The sequence below is a fragment of the Branchiostoma lanceolatum genome, chromosome 2 (assembly GCF_035083965.1).
Source record: "Branchiostoma lanceolatum isolate klBraLanc5 chromosome 2, klBraLanc5.hap2, whole genome shotgun sequence".
Lineage (NCBI taxonomy): Eukaryota > Metazoa > Chordata > Leptocardii > Amphioxiformes > Branchiostomatidae > Branchiostoma > Branchiostoma lanceolatum.
Window position 1 is genome coordinate 444,858 of NC_089723.1, and position 17,481 is coordinate 462,338.

A 17,481-nucleotide genomic window follows, 5' to 3' on the forward strand; every position below is an offset into this window, starting at 1 on the left:
GAGCCACAAAGTCAATAGATCAGTCGTTCAACCCCAATCCAAACATTTTCACCAAATGGAAATCGACCGAAGCTCGGGCGAACGCCGTCCGAGCTTCGACCGACCGTTGGTAAGCCTATCGACGCCCTGCCGACGCCTGGGCGTGCCTCGGCCGACAAACATAGATCTATAATGACTCAGTGGACTTTCAAATACTAGTAGTCGTTTTGTGGAGGAAAAACTCAGGAAGTCAAGTCAAGCCTCAGAAGTCAAGCCCCAGTTCATTGATATATAAATTGAAACATCCAAAACAATAACAAAAACGAAACAGGTATTGTTTTTGGTGTCCAAATCTCATTGATGATAATTTTTTTCAATGAAAATTTAACTTTGCAATTGAATTGTCTTTCATTAGAAAGGTTTGGCAGCATTCTTTGACAAGATGATATTAGTATTAGTTAATATTACAGTATCATCTATCATCTTATGTCATAAACTAAACTGTCGTTACCTTTTATATATAAACAAGAAGGAGTTCGGCCGAGGCCCGTCCAAGCGCCCATCGATACCAGTACAACGCTCGCCCGAAGCACGCCTTATTTTTCATGAGTCGGCCGGAACACTGACGACGGTCGTCCGATTATTGTACAAAGCCCGTGCGAGGCTCGCACGAGGCCGAAGAGCTCGGGCGACCTCCGGCCGACCAAAAATCGGGTCTAAAATCGTCGGATGCCCGCCCGAATATTGGCCGAGCGCTGGCCGTTGCTCGGGCGAGCTACGGGCAACCCGTTGACGAGCTGTGCGAGTTCAAAAATCGTCGCCGAGGCCTCGCTGAATTTAAGCGCAGCTTCCAGTGACCCGCGAACGTCGGCCGAGCTCCAAAAAATCGCCCGAAGCTCGCAGAATCGCCAGGACGTCGGTCGTACTTCGGCCAAAAATCGCCATTTGGAGCTCGCCGACAAGTCGGCCGAGCGAAATTCTTGATTTGTGACGGGGGCTTTAGGGCCACTCAAGTAGCATTTTGGAGCAACCCAAAGCTCCTCACCCGAGTCAACTCCAAAAACTTGTGTGTAAATCGGTCCATCATGTCTGTTACAACATACCAAAATACCTGACACACACCTGCCTGTTTCAGATGTCACCATGTACCTGATACCTGTGTGAGTCATCATGGCTGGGATCCAACCAGGTAACTCTGCAGGTGAGAACTTACATGTAACATGATGCTGTCAAGATTTGAGATATGCTATCTTAAGTATTAATTGGTATTAAATGGTAATTAAACTACTAATTCTGCAAGTTAAGTTGCTACATGTGTACCTGAATGATTTAAGAATGTTTTGTTTCTAGTCGTTTTGAATAGCAGCTTTTCGCAGTTATAGTTTATCAAAACTCAGAATGTACTCCTTGGTTTCTTGATTAGGTGTTGTCATGGCAATAAATGTTGCAATGGCAGGCTGAAGATTGTAACCAAGCTTGCAGGAAAAGACATGATCGATGAGGTGTTTTTGTTTTTTGAAATGTTTTGCTTTTTCAGAACCTGGTGCAGTTTTACTGGTAAACGACAAATACACCACGTCCAAGGATGGCAGCCCTACCGTTAACCGTGAGGTGGCACAGGTCCTGACCGGGGCGGGGAGGGAAGTCCACTCCACAGTTCTGGAGAACACAGAAGAGGACAGGAAGGCTGCTGAGGCTGATGGGGTGAAGCTCATCCTTCCAACTCGCAATCAGGGAGACCTGAGAGAACCGAGCCTGGCTTGGCTGACCTTTGACCACGTCACACGCTATCCCAGCCTCCCACAGGATGTAGGGTGTATTGTGGGTCATGCTGATGTCACCAGCAGAGCAGCAGCAGCCATCAAGGAGCAGCGTTTCCCCCAAGCGAGCCTCGGTCTTGTAATCGGGACGATACCAGAGAACACTGAGAAGTACAAGGATGACGAGAAGGCCATGGGCATTGGAGATAAGGAAGACTCCATCAGACAAGATGCAGAGAAGGCAGATGTTGTGTTCTCTGTGGGACATCACGTATATGACCACTTTGAAAATTCCTTTTGTGCAATTCCTGAAGACAAGAGGCCAGCCCACTACCTCTTCTTGCCTGAACCATTGAACTTGTTCCAGAAAACCACAGTACAGTTCAGGGAAACCAAGGAGAAGATTGTCCTGTTCCTGGGTGGGGTCAGTACAGTAGAGAGGTTGAAAGGTCATGACCTTGCAGCAAAGGCCATGGTTATGGTGGCAGAAACAAGTCCAGATAGGATCCTATACCGGGTTTATGGCATCAGTAAGGAAGAGTATCAGGCCAGCATGGACACTCTCCAAGCCTTCATCAACTCAGGAAGGTTGATCCCCACACTTCTCCCCGAAGGCACCCAGGAAGACATCTGCCGACACATGCAGCAGGCCCACCTGGTCATCATGCCCTCCCGCTCAGAGCCCTTCGGACTGGTCGGTCTGGAGGCCATGGCGGCCGGCGTGCCTGTCCTCATATCCGACAAATCAGGACTGGCCGCGTTGATTGACAAAGTCATCCCAGAATTCCACAACTCAGTAGTGAAGGTAGAAGGGGATGATTCAGTGGATGTCCGGCGTTGGGCAGAACAGATCGAGAAAGTTCTAAGGAACTTTAAAGGAGAAGTCATAATGTCTAAGCTACTGAAAAGCAGCCTGTTGGAGTCCAGATACTGGAAGGAGTCTCATCAGTGCTTCCTTCAGGCATGTGGAGGTCCAGGTAAGAATACAGCAATGTTGCTCGACAATCACATTGTGTTTAATGAATTAAGGTTACATTTTTTTCAGGAAAGCTGCAATCAGGTTGAAGGTTCACATGTAGGCAATGTTTGTGGACCTTTATCTGCTTTAATTTATATGCACTTTTCAAAGGAATGTTGAATCTATAAATCCATGTGCTACTGCTAAGCTGTTTTCCTAGTAAATTGAAGGGGGAAAAAGACCAGTTCTTAACATAATAATGCTTTTTCGTCATTTTTCCGGTCCGAATACTGATGTTTCCACATAACAGTAAGTATGTTTCTGACCAACTCCTTTTTCCTCATCCTGTAGCTGGGAGGTTTGAGAGAACCCCATCAGGAGATGTGCAGCATGCCAGCCTGGCTGATGGGGGTCCTGGTACGTCTGATCGATCATGATGAATGGATGGTTGTCTGTATCTATATTGTTTAACCAGACAAGTGTTACTGCCCTTCTGTGTAATGCACCACAGGTACACAGTGCCATCTGTTCCTATTGCACCTTGGTTTTGTGATGCTATTCTTGCCATCCAAATTTTCCAATTCCTCTATATATCTTTTCAGGAAAGTAACTAGGCTTGCTTGTAAGTGATTGGTAAAAGATCTGATCTGATAGATATTCTATGTAATCATACTCTGTCCAGTTCCAGACCTCCCTGTGCACCTCAACCTGGGTGTAGAACAACCACCTGGTGGATTGCAACAAGGAACTTCTGGGATGCAACAACCAGCGACTGGTGGGCAGTATGGAGATGTTGACGTCACAAAACGGATCCTGGAGGTGGAGAGGACAATGTTCACTCCCGAGGTGCTAAGGGACAGAGCACGCTGGGAGGAAACTCGCGAACTTTTCCTCCTGCACCAGGCTTTGTTGAAGGCTGCTATCTCAGGATCGTTCATCCTCCTCCTGACATTCCTGCGCCAGGCTGATGTGGACAGGTTCTACCACAACCACTACAGGGTGGGGGAGGGAACCCTGTCTCAGCAACTCTCACACATCCTCATCTCAGACGAACTAAGGGACAAGGTCAAGGGCGCACGGCTGATCGTGAGGCTCCACGTGAAGCACGAAGACTATGTGCGATTCCAAAACAGATTGGGGCAAGGTGAGGTATACAACTTACTCTTACGCTCATCTAGGTGTTGAGCAAATACAGTCATTTTTAACAAAACTGTTTACATTGTAAAGTATCAGTTTTAGCATTCTTGCAAATATGTCACACAAAACTTTACACAAAATTTAAATGGTCTGCACTTTGTTAGCACTTATTTCGTAATGTCTATGTGCAGGACTGGACCGCACCACTTCTGTCGACAACCTGCTGGCCCTGCCATCCCCCAGGAGAGAAGTGGAACATTCCAGCCTGAGAGCCCTAGACCTGGCCGTGGTCAGTAAGGGAGACCGGCGTACAGACGGGACTGATGACGTGTCAACACTGAGCTTCACAGCCAGACAGGTGCAGGCAGTTGTGCAGACAACTAAGGAGAAATCACAAGTTCAGCTTCAGACGTTGCAAGGGCAGCTACTGAGAGGCAGGCAGGGAGTAGATGCCATGCAGGTCAAGATGCTGACAGAGAAAAATGAGAAAGTTGAAAAAATCTTCTTAGAACAGAAGTCAGAAATGAACAAGAGAATCCAGCAGCTTCAGGAGACCAACAAGAGCATGGCAGCTAAAATAGAGGAACTGCAGTCTGCCAAACAACCAGTGAGGAGTGGAAGTCTGCGCAAAGATCCGGGGAAGGAGAAGGACCCAGGGAAGGACCCAGGGAAGCACCCAGGGAAACACCCAGGGAAGCACCCAGGGAAACACCCAGGGAAGGACCCAGGGAAACACCCAGGGAAACACCCAGGGAAGGACCCAGGAAAGCAAACAGGTGTGTATCATTCGAAATTGTATGCAATTATCATAATCATTATTAGTAATTGCAAGCTTCAAACTTCTTGTTGGACGTACTGCCTACAATGATGCCTAATTTTCAATGGATTAGAATCCCATATAAGTTGACTCTGCAAACATTGATCGGTCCACACACGGTATCTTTACTCACTCTTCTCACAAATTTACACTGGAATCTCCGCAACCCTGAATTCCTGACAATTGAATCAGTTGTCGTTTCGTGTATACATTAAGTTAAACTCATCATGATTGTATGCTGAAAGATAACATCCAGCCTCCTTTTTCTCGTTTCAGGTTCCAGACTTGAAGCTGCCTCAAGTGGCAGACCTCTGCCTATAGCCTCCCGTATTCTGCAACGCAATCCAGTCTACCAGACAGAGCTTATCTCCAGTGATTCTGTAGAAGCTGCCTCAAAAGGCAGAAAGAGGAAATGGAGTGAGAGTAGCGAGGATGAAGGTATAGACTTGCAGGTGCACGACACTTTCATGCGAGATGCCAACACAGACCATGGACGGTATCCCTTCAGAAACGGCATCGCTTCCATCAACTTCAAGGGAGACACAAGAGGAACCGGCAATGCAACTTTGCGTAAAATTCTGCTCGGTCAACTTCAAGAAGAGACGCGCATGTCAATCATTTTTGTACAAGAGTGTCCTTGGGCCGATCCCGTCAAACAGCTGCAGCTAGGGGAAACGTTTGCCTACACAGGAGTAATTAATGAAGCTGGAATAATCTGGAATAGCGATTTGTTTGAACTGAAACGGTTAGACTCGTACAAGCTGATTGGAGACAAGTACCCAAACCTCATTCAACATCGCGGACGGCTCTGCATATCTGAAATGTCAATCAAAGATCAACCTACTGGACATACAGCAAGTAGCAACATCGCAGTGGAGAAGGAGCCAAATGTCTCAGACTTCATCGCCATCTCCTGGCACGGACCGCACAAGTGTGCTGATGCAGAAAAGCGGTTGGTATTTCGAGACCTACTTGCCTTTTTCAAAACACTGACAGTCACAGAAAACAAGGGCGGTCAGAAAGCATGTGTCATCGGTGGGGATTTCAACTTCAGACTTGACAAGGCGTGCGACAACATCGACGACAGTTACCCTGGACTGACAATCCCAGCTTCATACGGATCGGAAACAATCGACTACTTCATATTCACCTCTGATCTGATCAACATTCTGCATGCTCAGCAACTGTCCTTAGATTATGACGTTGGAAGTGTGTATACAACAAAGGACAGAGACAGGGCCAGAGCTGAGACGTGTAAGACTGCACCTAGCCAAGTCATTGATCACAGCCCAGTCTTCGCTGTGCTAGATCTCGGCAGTCCCAATCCGTTCTCCTCGCCATCCAAGATCAGGGTCAGGTACAATAATGCAATACAATTAATCAATACTTACGAGATCTCTAAAAGAAGGAGCGGTAATCTAAAGTCCTTTTTCATTATTTCATCATTTCTGCTTTCAAAAGTGAAATAGCCGTTGCACGGCATACATGTGTGACAGTGAACCTTTCTCAAAATACTAAGTACTGGATCCGTTTCAATCTTGCCCTAGGAAATTCGCGGAACCATCTAGAGTGGATGTTACTCCTGATCGCTCTTCTTATCGCCGTACCCAGGCTACGCCCGGCTCCAGCTTAAGGGAATACAAGGTCAGTAAGGCCAAGAAGCACGCGCGCGCGGAACTGGTGGCAACTGGGGGCAAAACACTGTTAGTTCTGATCATGGGTGATCATGTGCAAACCCGTATCCACTGGAGGCTTTTGTTTATATACTAGCGATAGGTGGTACGGGGGCATGTCCCGGTCAATTCTGATCATGAAACTTTAACCCTCTGAAATGGTATTTCCTCCATTTTTGAGGAAAGCATACATGTATGTTAGCCTCGGGAGTTACAAACAGTTTGTTCAAAAATTGTTTATTTGGGTGGAAAAACACATAAATGTGTTAAGAGTAGGTAATTAATGAATTAATTAAGTGAACTAACGGGATATCACCCCCCTTTGTCCCGTCAATTCAAGGTAAAAGACATTTAGAATTGGGTTGCCAGTGAATGAATGGGATAACACCCTTCTATCCCATTAATTCAAGATAAGAGACATTTAAAATTCTCTTGCTAGTGAATGAATGGGATAGCACCCCTCAATTCCGTTAATTCGCTGGCGAAAAAAATGTGATAAGATCTGCGCGATTGGGCCAATTCAAGCTAGCTTACAGTTATCGTCACACCTGTCCGTACGTGTACAATATATTTCATACAGTTGGATAACTGTTGTTTGAGACTTTTGCGAGTCCAGTACTAAGGCCATAAACGCAGGACTTCCCCAAGGGACTCTTGGCCCACTTCTCCCCATAATCTACATTGATGACATTGCAGAAAGTCTTCACACCAGGCTATTTTATATGCAGACGACACATCAGTTCTTAGCATAATAGAAAACAAACAATCTAGGACTCTGGTTGCTAAATCCCTAAATAAAGGCCTACAAGAAATCCAAGCCTAGGCAAAGAACTGGAATGTTCTTTTTGGAGCAGCTATGTATGCAAAAGCATCACCATCAGTCGCAAACACAGGATGCAGCGGATCATCCACTGGTCGTCATCGATACCATACTTACGGAGGCGGATGAGGTATTACTATTCAAAAGGATCTTAACTGGAAACATATGATAAAGAAAATGACTGTAGATGCGGGCAAGCGATTAGTCTTACTCAGACCTGGTCGCAAACGTTACATGAAACCATCTCAAATAACAACCGTAGATAAGAGCATGGTGAGACCACGCGTTGGGTTTGCCCCTACTATATGGATGTTTGCTTGTGAAACTGATCTTGCAAGGCTTGACTCAATTCAAAGAAGAGCCTTGAAAGTAATGAAACTTCAGCTGCTCTGACCAAGGCACACATCCAACCTTTAGACCATCGCAGGAAAGGAGCCTTGACTCTTTTTCATCGTATTTACTCTAGATATGCACGAGTCCTTCTTAATTGATGGCCTTGTTCCTAAACACAAAGAAGTACGGCGGGTGACACGCCAGCCACAATCTCGGCACAAGAACACTGGTGATTCCTAACTCTCATCACATTGGTAGACATAGAACTTTCCTTCCAACAGCAGTAGGACTGTGGAACAAACTCCCAGAGGCTATAGTTACAATTAGAGACATAAGTTCCAATGTGAAAGTAATTCTTTCCTCAGCGCACACTGACAGCGTTCTGTCTACCATCGGTAGTCCAGTTGCTATCGACTACCCATTCGCGATGAATTACCAGTATAATCTTCAAGCAAATCTCTGGGGGCAAAATTGTGACGGTAAATGATGCAAATCAAATCTTTGCCTCTCAAAACCAATTGCAATGGTTACCAAACTTTTTATGCACAAAATAGTATGTGTGTTAATTAGTGTGTTGTACGGTCGATTTGGACTGTGGGCGTCGGTTTGTGTCATCCTCTGTTCCTTTTCTGTACAGCAGCAATCTATTGGTATAGCTTAGGAATTATTCATGTCACTAGTTAAGATTTACCCGCCGAACAACATCAATCACACGGTAACCATATCATTCTCGTTCATTCTGCTGCCATTCATTCATTCGTTGATTTCATTCATTCATTCATTCAACCATTCATTGATTCACCAGGAAAGACTAGCTGGTCAATCTGTAGTAGGGGACAATATGAACCAAGCGGACGGGGAGAGAAAGGGGGAGGTAGGTTAGACGATTTATCATTTGGATGTAAAATAAAGGACGCCAGCGGAAAAATACACAATTCTCATACTAGATATTATCATGATATACGTATTGACTAAATATTTAGCATATATAGGCTGAGGCATAGATAGGATTCAATAACAGTACGTAATTATCATGCTTTAGGGCAACCACAGCATTTGTATTTGTATTCATTGACAATGAAGACAAGTCATTACACTGGATCAGCCTAGGCAGCTCTCGCTGGTAACGACTGACCCACAAATACAGACGAACATACAACTTATATACACTACCTACATAACCTGCAGTAAAAACTCATTACATTATACATTAGAATACAATACATAATGATACTGTACAAAATCATAGGAATCAATAACAACCATGCAAATATATCAATCCATCGTCATAATAAAATTGGGAGAGAAATGATCAAGTATAATCTACAGAATAGTTGGGAATAGATAGAGGTTGGTCAGAGGTAAGCTAAAATTCAGGACAAGACGTGTCTTTGGCCTGCAGTTCTATCACACAACACGATGATGGTGACATTTAGTATGCTACAGATACTGCAAATTTAGTCCTGATCTCTTTTAAACATGTTAGGTCCCTCTTGCAGCGGCAAACTGACAATCTATCAAAAATATCTCAAACACCCATTGTGTGTCCTGTTACCAATTATTTAAGACTATCTGATGTGATTTACAGTCTCCCCTGCACTGGGCATCACGGGTTGGTCGACTTGGAATTGTCTCAGCTTTGCTGAAGGATGGTGCGGATGTTAACACCCGAGACTCTATGGTAGGACTAATCTCCAAGCAGATCTTTCGGTAGCTATAAAGACCGTATCCACCTGTGGCGACGAAGACTCCCTTCGCCAGTTGGATACGGTTTTTTATAGCCACCAAAAGATGATAGTTTTATCATTATTATGACAATTTTGTCACTGTGGTTGATTTGGAAGATATCGTTAACAAATTTCACCAAATAAACTCTAGGCACTTCAGTCTGTCCTGTCATCATTCATTGAATTACTCAAGATAATCTAATGTGTACTATAGCAAAGGACTCCCTTGCACGAGGCAGCAGTGAATAACCACATTGAAACTATACAAGCTCTGCTGGTGGCTGGTGCGGATGTAAACACACGAGACATAGCGGTAGGTCCATGTACATTCATTGTTAATGTGCGTCGTTTGTATCATGGAAGATTCCAGGTTAAAGAAATGTGGCAGCTACTGTTAAACTGAAAGAATATCTTCAGCCATGTATTTTTAGTCCATCGCGATGACACTTTAAAAACAATCTTCTGTGTCTTACAGCAAAGCACCCCTCTGCACGATGCATCTACGAAGGGTCACCACGAAACTGTACAAGCTTTACTGGTAGCTCTTGCAGACGTAAACGCACAGGATATTGAGGTTGGTACATTTTGCTGATGTGATACATTATATGTTTTGCAAGTATAATGGAAGATTGTCATATTCATAATGAAAGACTGAATTGCAGACATGCTAACATTATTATTGTTAATTGAACATCGTTTGGATACTTAAGTTGTTCCTGTTGCCATACTGAAGACTATCTGATTTGTTTTACAGCTAAACACTCCCTTGCACATGGCCGCTACAAATGGCAGCACTGAAATTGTACAAACTTTGCTGAAAGCTGGTGCAGATGTGAACGCACGTGACAAAGAGGTGGGCAGAATGACTATTTTGTGCTGTATTGTGCATAATACTTTTACCATTATGTAAGATCATAAGATGTCAGTTATTGTTTGGTGCAAGACTTAACAACTGATGGCATCCTTATATTGGTATCGAACAGACGACACCATATATACATCCGGAGTGGCACTTTAAATCTGGAAAAATTTTAACTGTTGAAAATAGATAAATTTTGGAGTATTCTGGGAACCTGAGAATGTATATTATAAAGAATAAAAGTTTTTTGAGCTATTGGGTCATCTGCATCATAATGTAGCATCATCATTATTAGATAGATTAAATGTTATTGTCGTCCAAATAGTTTTTTACGGGGTTTTCCGGATTTAGAGCGTCATTGCGGATTCATAGTGTCACCTGTTATCACTAAGATATGATTTGTTTTACAGCAAAGGACTCCACTGCACCTGACAGCTCGGAATGGCTATGATGAGACTGTAAGAGCTTTGATCATGATGGGTCAAGGTCGCTTAGATGTTAACGCTTTTATCAGCCAGGTAGGTAGATTGATTGATTGATTGACACTACATCTGGAAGTAGCGTGGTAGCGTGCGTAGTCCAGTGGTTAGCGATCTTGCCTCTGGAACTAGAAGCCCCGGGTTCGATCCCGGCTGTGTCGCTCACCCGACATGCACGCTACCGGTAAGGATCGCAGTCCTTAGGACCGGATGTTAAGCCGTGGTCCACTGTTCATTGTGCTTGTCGAAAAGAGCTAGGGGAATTTCCCCGGTACAATGAACCTGTAAATACTGTACATAGCGTCTGTCTTCTCTGTCACGACCAGTGGAAGATTAGCTCATCTGTCCATTGAGTTCATTTGAGCTAAACTGGTTCGAGATCACTTTCTTTTTTTATCTCATTGTACAATCATGTTCGTATTTATGTGGCAGTATACTTGAAAGTTACTGATATTAATGTCTTCAACTGGGGAGAGAATTCATACCTATAAGTCATGTCATGTATCTTACAGCAATGGACTCCCCTTCACCTGGCAGCCATGAATGGCCAGCACAAAGCTGTTACAGTGTTACTGACAGCTAACGCAGATGTGAATGCGCGGGACGAAGAGGTAGTTACATCATATATTGTAAAATATAATGTATAATGTAGCATCCTTTCCTGTAGCATCATCTGAGGCTGTGCATTTATTATGAAATGTTTGTTTTAGGAGTTACTATCAAAATCAAAGCTAAAGTGATCAATGCGACCCTAGATCTATTTCAGCAAAAATAAATGTATATTTTTACTCATATGTAAACAGGTGTGTTTTACACTCCTTACAGGCAAAATCGCTTGACCTATGAAGTCATCTAACATGGCTTTCTAAGATCAGTCACCATCCTTACCCTTTGATTGGAACAACACATGAACAGTATAAGCAACATCCCATCCAATTGCCATTATTATATCAAAAGACCATTGAATATGTTTTACAGCAAAAAACTCCCTTGCACCTGGCAGCCTGGAATGGCGACTCTAAAACAGTGTCAGTTTTACTGATGGCTGGTGCAGATGTGAATGTACAAGACAAGTGGGTAGGTTGATTGATTGTCTGATTGATTGCTTGATTGATTGATTGGTTGTTTGTTTGCTTGTTTGCTTGTTTGTTTGTTTGTATGAAAGAGCTTACATTTTACTTGCAATATCAAAATACAAACGGAATAAGACCTACATCACCAAATATCAAAGAATCTTGAGTTATGCTGACGACAAAGTCCTGAAACATGCACGCACGCGCGCACACACCAAAAACAATACCTGTCTTTTTCAAAGAGGTACATGTAATGAATCTTGTACACTGTAGGTCTTGGATCAACAGGTTAACTTGCCAGAAACCGGAACAACCCATTATCTAAGGTTAAGCAATTATGTTAAAAAGAACAAGCGGGTTCAAGATGCTCTGTGTAACTCAAATTCACTTTTAGCGCAACACCCCCATTCGAGAGGCTGAGCAACGAGGTCACCAGACGTGTGTGGAAGCAATGCAGAAGCATGAGGCTGATGACGGCAGCAAGGACAAGGTTGGGAAGTTTTTCATCTTGTTACTATGATCAGCGGCCTGGCCTTTAAATCATTTAGGAAGTATACTGCCTGTATGACCGAGAGTTTCTAAGTAGAAAGTCCAGCTTTGTGAGTAATTTACGCTGTGCTAAAGAAGAATATCATATATTTTTTCAGGAAGCTCCGAGACGACAAAAAGGGGGTGATCCTGTACTCATCCATTTTTACGAACAAAGAGGAATGACTTCTGCTAGCATACACAATCCGTTGGTACAAGACGCTGCAAGACAGACCGGGAAAACTGTCGCCCAAGTTTTGGTAGGATGATTTTTATTGAATGTTTACCATTTTGTTGAGATCATGTCTCAATGTAAGAAGTTTGCCAACTGCCAGTCTTTATTTTCCAATTGTACATGTAACTGCACATATGTTATATTGTTTTTCAAAGGCAACCGGTTTTCTTGGATGATACTGACAACCATATGAACACTGGAAACTGCACCTTCATTTCCTCTAGATGGCTACGGTACAATAATGATATACAATGTAGCAATATCAATAATGTGGACAACTGTGATCACGCACTCTCACTCACTCATGACCTATGATCTCAGTGGTCATCGGGGCGTCACGGCAGCCAGCATCAATGATCCGTGCCCATCGTGTTTTGTACTCGGCCTCTCTGATTAGTTGTGCAGTGCCCAGGCCAGTCACCGTCTTGATGTCTTGATGTTATCCAGCCAGGTCTTCTTTGGCCTTCCTCGTTTCCTCCCTTTCGGCTACTGTACCTTTCAGTATTATTCGATTTTTTTATTGCATTTCACAAAATGATACAAAAACACATAATACAAACAGAGAAAAAACATAGTTCAGGAAAAATATAAACATAAGCCATGGATCCTAAATTTATTTGTTAATTTATTAATCTTATAAATAATAAGTAAAGGTGGAAACAGAAATGAGCTACAACCTAAACATGAGTAATATCCATAATAATAATGATAATAATAATAATTAATAATAATAACAGCATCATTGGCAAATAAATATAACAAAATCAATATAAAAAAGATGACAGAATTTGTAATTTCCATTAAACAGAACTAATGTGGACAAAATCAGTGGCAAATGAATATAACAAAGTCCATATCAACAAAAATATCAGATCATAGATAACAAAAAGAACTAGTAGTGACAATCAATGGCGAATAAATATGACCAAATCAATATCAACCAAAGATGACAGTTATTACGCTTGATCAAAATTTTCAACAAAGTCTACACAATGTAACAAAATAGCGTCAGTACAGAGGATCCGTTTATCAGTGACAAGACATATTGCCCCTGTTCTCATTTCAGAATTTCATAAGTAACTACCGCAGGAGTAAGGGAGAGACCAAACAGAGGCAAAGACCGCCGGCAGGTACTTCAGGTTACGATCCAGCCAGAAAGAGCTCCGCTGGTAAAACTAGATAATTTTACAGCCACAAATCATTAATTATCATTTAGATAATTGAGTTTTTCGATTCCCGCGAAATTATTCGGGCACATTTTCCTTTGACTATTTTCTGCATGTTCAATATTCTGATCAAATTTCACTCACGATGCTAGAGCAATAATTATGACATTTTGACAATTAATTAGGTATCGTGATGTTAATATCTTCAGTATTGCTTACATACAAGCCCAATCCCAATGTCTAAAAAGAAGATAACATGACAGTACATTTCTGCACCTACAGCTGGTGCAGCAAGTGCTGCTGAGCAGGTGCCAAAAAGAGGGTCAGCTATGGATGAAAAAGAACAAGAAATGAAAGAAAAGGTATTATCCCTATTACAAAATCAAATACTCATGTTGACAGAAGAAAGGGTAACTAGTTTTTGTATTACTGTCATGCAGTTATATGTAGTTCATCTAGAAAATCTTATTTTGTTGATGAGCTGCAGTCCAAGCAAAACGATGATTTTGATGATGATAAATGATGAGCCTATCAAGTAAATCATATATTTTGCTATGTTCTTCTGCTTTTCTGCACACCATATTTTTATCAGTTGACACCACATCCAACATATTGGTTTACTCCATAGTATTATTGTAACAGTACCTGCCTCTACTGATATGAATGCACTTAACCTACTTCTCATTACGAAGCTGGCATGACTCTATCTTTCATCAAGCTCTTAACCTGCTATCAGTAGATTGCCTGTCTGTTGTCACCACAGGAGCTATGTGAGGCAGCAAAGAATGGAGACACGGCCAAAGTAAAGCAGCTATTAGATGAGGGAGTCAGCTCCCATGCTACCAGTGGCTTTCTGGTTAGTCATGATTCATGTTTTCTTTTAGTTGTAGGGAATAGCTAATTCCCTCTATGGAAATGAAGGGTATGACTTTGGTTTTAAATCAATTAGTGGTTCTGTTTGTACCTGCAGTTGTTGTTACCATAAGTAAAGAAGGCCTGGGTAGGTTGTCCTGATGCGGGTATGTGTTGATGGGACCTCAAAGTGATTAGATTGTAAACCCCCCAGCGGCTTGATTTGGTAACTTCGAGTTTTGATGTCTCGTGTTCCGGACATGCTGTGGTCAAGATTTTCAAGTGTTGGATAGCTCCTCAGCCCACAGTGCTCGGAAACAAAACATGAGCTTTGGCAGCTTGTTCTGGAACTGCAGGGGCGTGTTGATATGAATTACGGGGTGTTAATAAGTCTGCTCTGTTACAAAGTACTAATATATGACATTCTGAATGTGTTTTACAGAAAAGGACTCCTCTGCACCTTTCGGCAGAGAATGGCCATCATAAAACTGTAATAGCTTTACTGATAGCTCGTGCAGCTGTAGACACACGAGATGTTGCGGTAGGTGGATTCATATTTTCCCAAGCATGTAACACTCTAACATTGATATTTGTAGTTAAAAACTTGACTAACCAACATTGTCCTTCTTTCAAATAATATTGTGATTGTTGCAAAGAATCTTCATATTGTTCAAATAAATCTTAAGATCCTTTTAAAGAACCCTCAGATTGTTTAAAAGAACCTTAAGTTACAGATTCAAACAATCTTGAGATTTTCCAGAATATCGTAAGATTTTGTGTAAAAACCTTGAGATATTTCGATTTCTTCCGCTGGGGAGTGAAATGTAAGTTTTTCAAAAATTTCAGCTATGTAAGGATATCTAAGCTGTATAATGTTAGAAGCAGTTGTACAAAGTGGTCTGCTCAGTCCAAAATTAATGTGTTCGCTGTTTTATACAATCATATGTTTCTCACAGGGAAGGACTGCGCTGCACATGGCAGCTGTAAATGGTCACCATAACATTGTATTATCTTTGGTTGGAGCTGGTGCAACCGTGAACGCACGTGGCGACCAGGTACATACTACGATACTTTTAGATTTGCTGCTGTCACAGTTTTGTATCATCACCATTACTGTATCATTATGTAAGAATAAAACGAATTACTGTCAACCATGGCATCAATACTAGTGTACCAGAAGTTATCATCCCTTGCCAATTTACAAAATTATGTACCGGTAATTTTCCTTACAGCAATTGACTCCCGTGCATTTGGCTGCCATGAATGGCCACCATGAAACTGTGACAGCTTTACACACGGCTGGTGCAGATGTGAACGCACAAGACAATGAGGTCAGTACAGACTGACTTGTGGTTTAGTACAAAATCCACACAATACACACTATTAAGGTTTCATATGTAACTTGTAGTGGATTGATACTTGCAAGCTACTGTGAAAGGTGTCCCTTACGGTTTGAGTATCTCTACAATTCTAATGTTGCAATATCAAAGATCATCTTAATTTTTTTTACAGGGAAGAATTCCCTTGCACCTGGCTTTACACACGGCTGGTGCAGATGTGAACGCACAAGACAATGAGGTCAGTACAGACTGACTTGTGGTTTAGTACAAAATCCACACAATACACACTATTAAGGTTTCATATGTAACTTGTAGTGGATTGATACTTGCAAGCTACTGTGAAAGGTGTCCCTTACGGTTTGAGTATCTCTACAATTCTAATGTTGCAATATCAAAGATCATCTTAATTTTTTTTACAGGGAAGAATTCCCTTGCACCTGGCAGCTAATAATGGCTACAATGAAACTGTATCAGCTTTACTGACAGCTGGTTCAAATGTGAACGCAAAGAACAATGAGGTAGGTTCAATAGTTATATGTCATCTTTTTAAATGATGATTGACTTCACAGTTACCATCAACTTGTACGTCACGTTATCATATTCAAGGTCATTCTTAATGTTTTACAGCAACGGACTTCCATGCATCTGGCAGCCATGAATGGACACCATGGAACTGTGACTTTACTGGCAGCTGCCCCTGGTGCAGATGTGAATGCAAAAGACAATGAGGTTGGTAAATCATTGTTTTGAGATTACATATTTCTGACAACAATCCGTCCTGTTGCCATACCCAAGACCATCTCATGTTAATAACAGCAAATAACTCCACTGCACTTGGCAGCACGAAATGGCGACTGTGAAACTGCATCAGCTTTACTGGCAGCTGGTGCAGATGTGAACGCAAAGGACAAGAAGGTAGGTAGTGCTGATGGCCCCTACCTAGAACATGTGGTATCGATTAAGGCAATCTTATTTCATTCTAATATGCACCCAATAGTCACCATGCAAAAACACCCGAAATGCCACTTCAAGGTTATGGGTTACATAAATAGCAGGTCCTTGAGCAGCATCTCTAAGACAAGCTTCACTCACTTAGAATAAGGACGAACGGACCCAAGAAAACAACAGGGGTTAAATACAAGCTTGGGAACATTCCATACCTGGCGATTTAAACTAAGATAGTTTTGATCTGATTGTCTTTCATCTCTCTCCATAATATCCAAATGTATTGTGTTTCATATCAAGCCGCATCACTTATGATGTCTTACATCTTACTTCAGTGTGTTTACGGTTTATTGTTTCCAACAGAAGAGCGTTCCTCTCCACGAAGCTACTGCGCACGGCCACCCTAAGTGTGTGGAAGTACTGCTGCAGCACGGGGCTGATGTTGCCGCAAAGAACGAGGTGCGCTTCCTGTCCTGCTTGAGAAAATAAGACTTAGTGTTAAGCGCCTAACCCAGCCTAACCACCTTTTCATCTCTGCAATGACGTAGAACTAAATTTCTGGGTGTTTTGTTATAAACTACGCACAAAAAGTTCGGAAACTTAACTCTGGACGATCATATTTCCGTTATTTTTTTACCGATTTCAATGTATTACATATCATTTAAAAGCTTTTTTTGATTTCCTTTCCCATGATACCAAACTTATTGTGATTGCGAGTTCATGAAACGAGCATCAGGCCTGCTAAAGTGAGTGGGTCGAAGAAATAAAGTGCCCAGATTACCTTACTATAGTCAAACATG

At 42.3% G+C, this 17,481-nt stretch overlaps 1 protein-coding gene across 2 annotated transcripts in view; it reads left to right on the plus strand.

Moving 5' to 3' along the window:
* Nucleotides 1–17,481, plus strand: part of LOC136427111 (uncharacterized) — a 30,516-nt gene that overhangs the window by 6,182 nt on the left and 6,853 nt on the right. Inside the window, exons 2-25 of one of the 2 annotated variants that reach the window (XM_066415829.1) lie at nucleotides 1,115–1,180; nucleotides 1,517–2,716; nucleotides 3,049–3,114; nucleotides 3,380–3,841; nucleotides 4,026–4,610; nucleotides 4,928–6,008; nucleotides 6,199–6,295; nucleotides 8,283–8,351; nucleotides 9,066–9,158; nucleotides 9,419–9,517; nucleotides 9,680–9,778; nucleotides 11,521–11,619; nucleotides 12,010–12,105; nucleotides 12,263–12,403; nucleotides 13,445–13,547; nucleotides 13,827–13,906; nucleotides 14,308–14,400; nucleotides 14,839–14,937; nucleotides 15,353–15,451; nucleotides 15,629–15,727; nucleotides 16,156–16,254; nucleotides 16,364–16,465; nucleotides 16,553–16,651; nucleotides 17,045–17,140. In XM_066415829.1, coding sequence (XP_066271926.1) covers nucleotides 1,150–1,180; nucleotides 1,517–2,716; nucleotides 3,049–3,114; nucleotides 3,380–3,841; nucleotides 4,026–4,610; nucleotides 4,928–6,008; nucleotides 6,199–6,295; nucleotides 8,283–8,351; nucleotides 9,066–9,158; nucleotides 9,419–9,517; nucleotides 9,680–9,778; nucleotides 11,521–11,619; nucleotides 12,010–12,105; nucleotides 12,263–12,403; nucleotides 13,445–13,547; nucleotides 13,827–13,906; nucleotides 14,308–14,400; nucleotides 14,839–14,937; nucleotides 15,353–15,451; nucleotides 15,629–15,727; nucleotides 16,156–16,254; nucleotides 16,364–16,465; nucleotides 16,553–16,651; nucleotides 17,045–17,140 — 5,187 coding nt within the window. In that variant the 5' untranslated portion in view covers nucleotides 1,115–1,149. The remainder of the gene's footprint in view (nucleotides 1–1,114; nucleotides 1,181–1,516; nucleotides 2,717–3,048; nucleotides 3,115–3,379; nucleotides 3,842–4,025; nucleotides 4,611–4,927; nucleotides 6,009–6,198; nucleotides 6,296–8,282; nucleotides 8,352–9,065; nucleotides 9,159–9,418; nucleotides 9,518–9,679; nucleotides 9,779–11,520; nucleotides 11,620–12,009; nucleotides 12,106–12,262; nucleotides 12,404–13,444; nucleotides 13,548–13,826; nucleotides 13,907–14,307; nucleotides 14,401–14,838; nucleotides 14,938–15,352; nucleotides 15,452–15,628; nucleotides 15,728–16,155; nucleotides 16,255–16,363; nucleotides 16,466–16,552; nucleotides 16,652–17,044; nucleotides 17,141–17,481) is intronic. The other variant, XM_066415830.1, reaches the window with a different exon arrangement.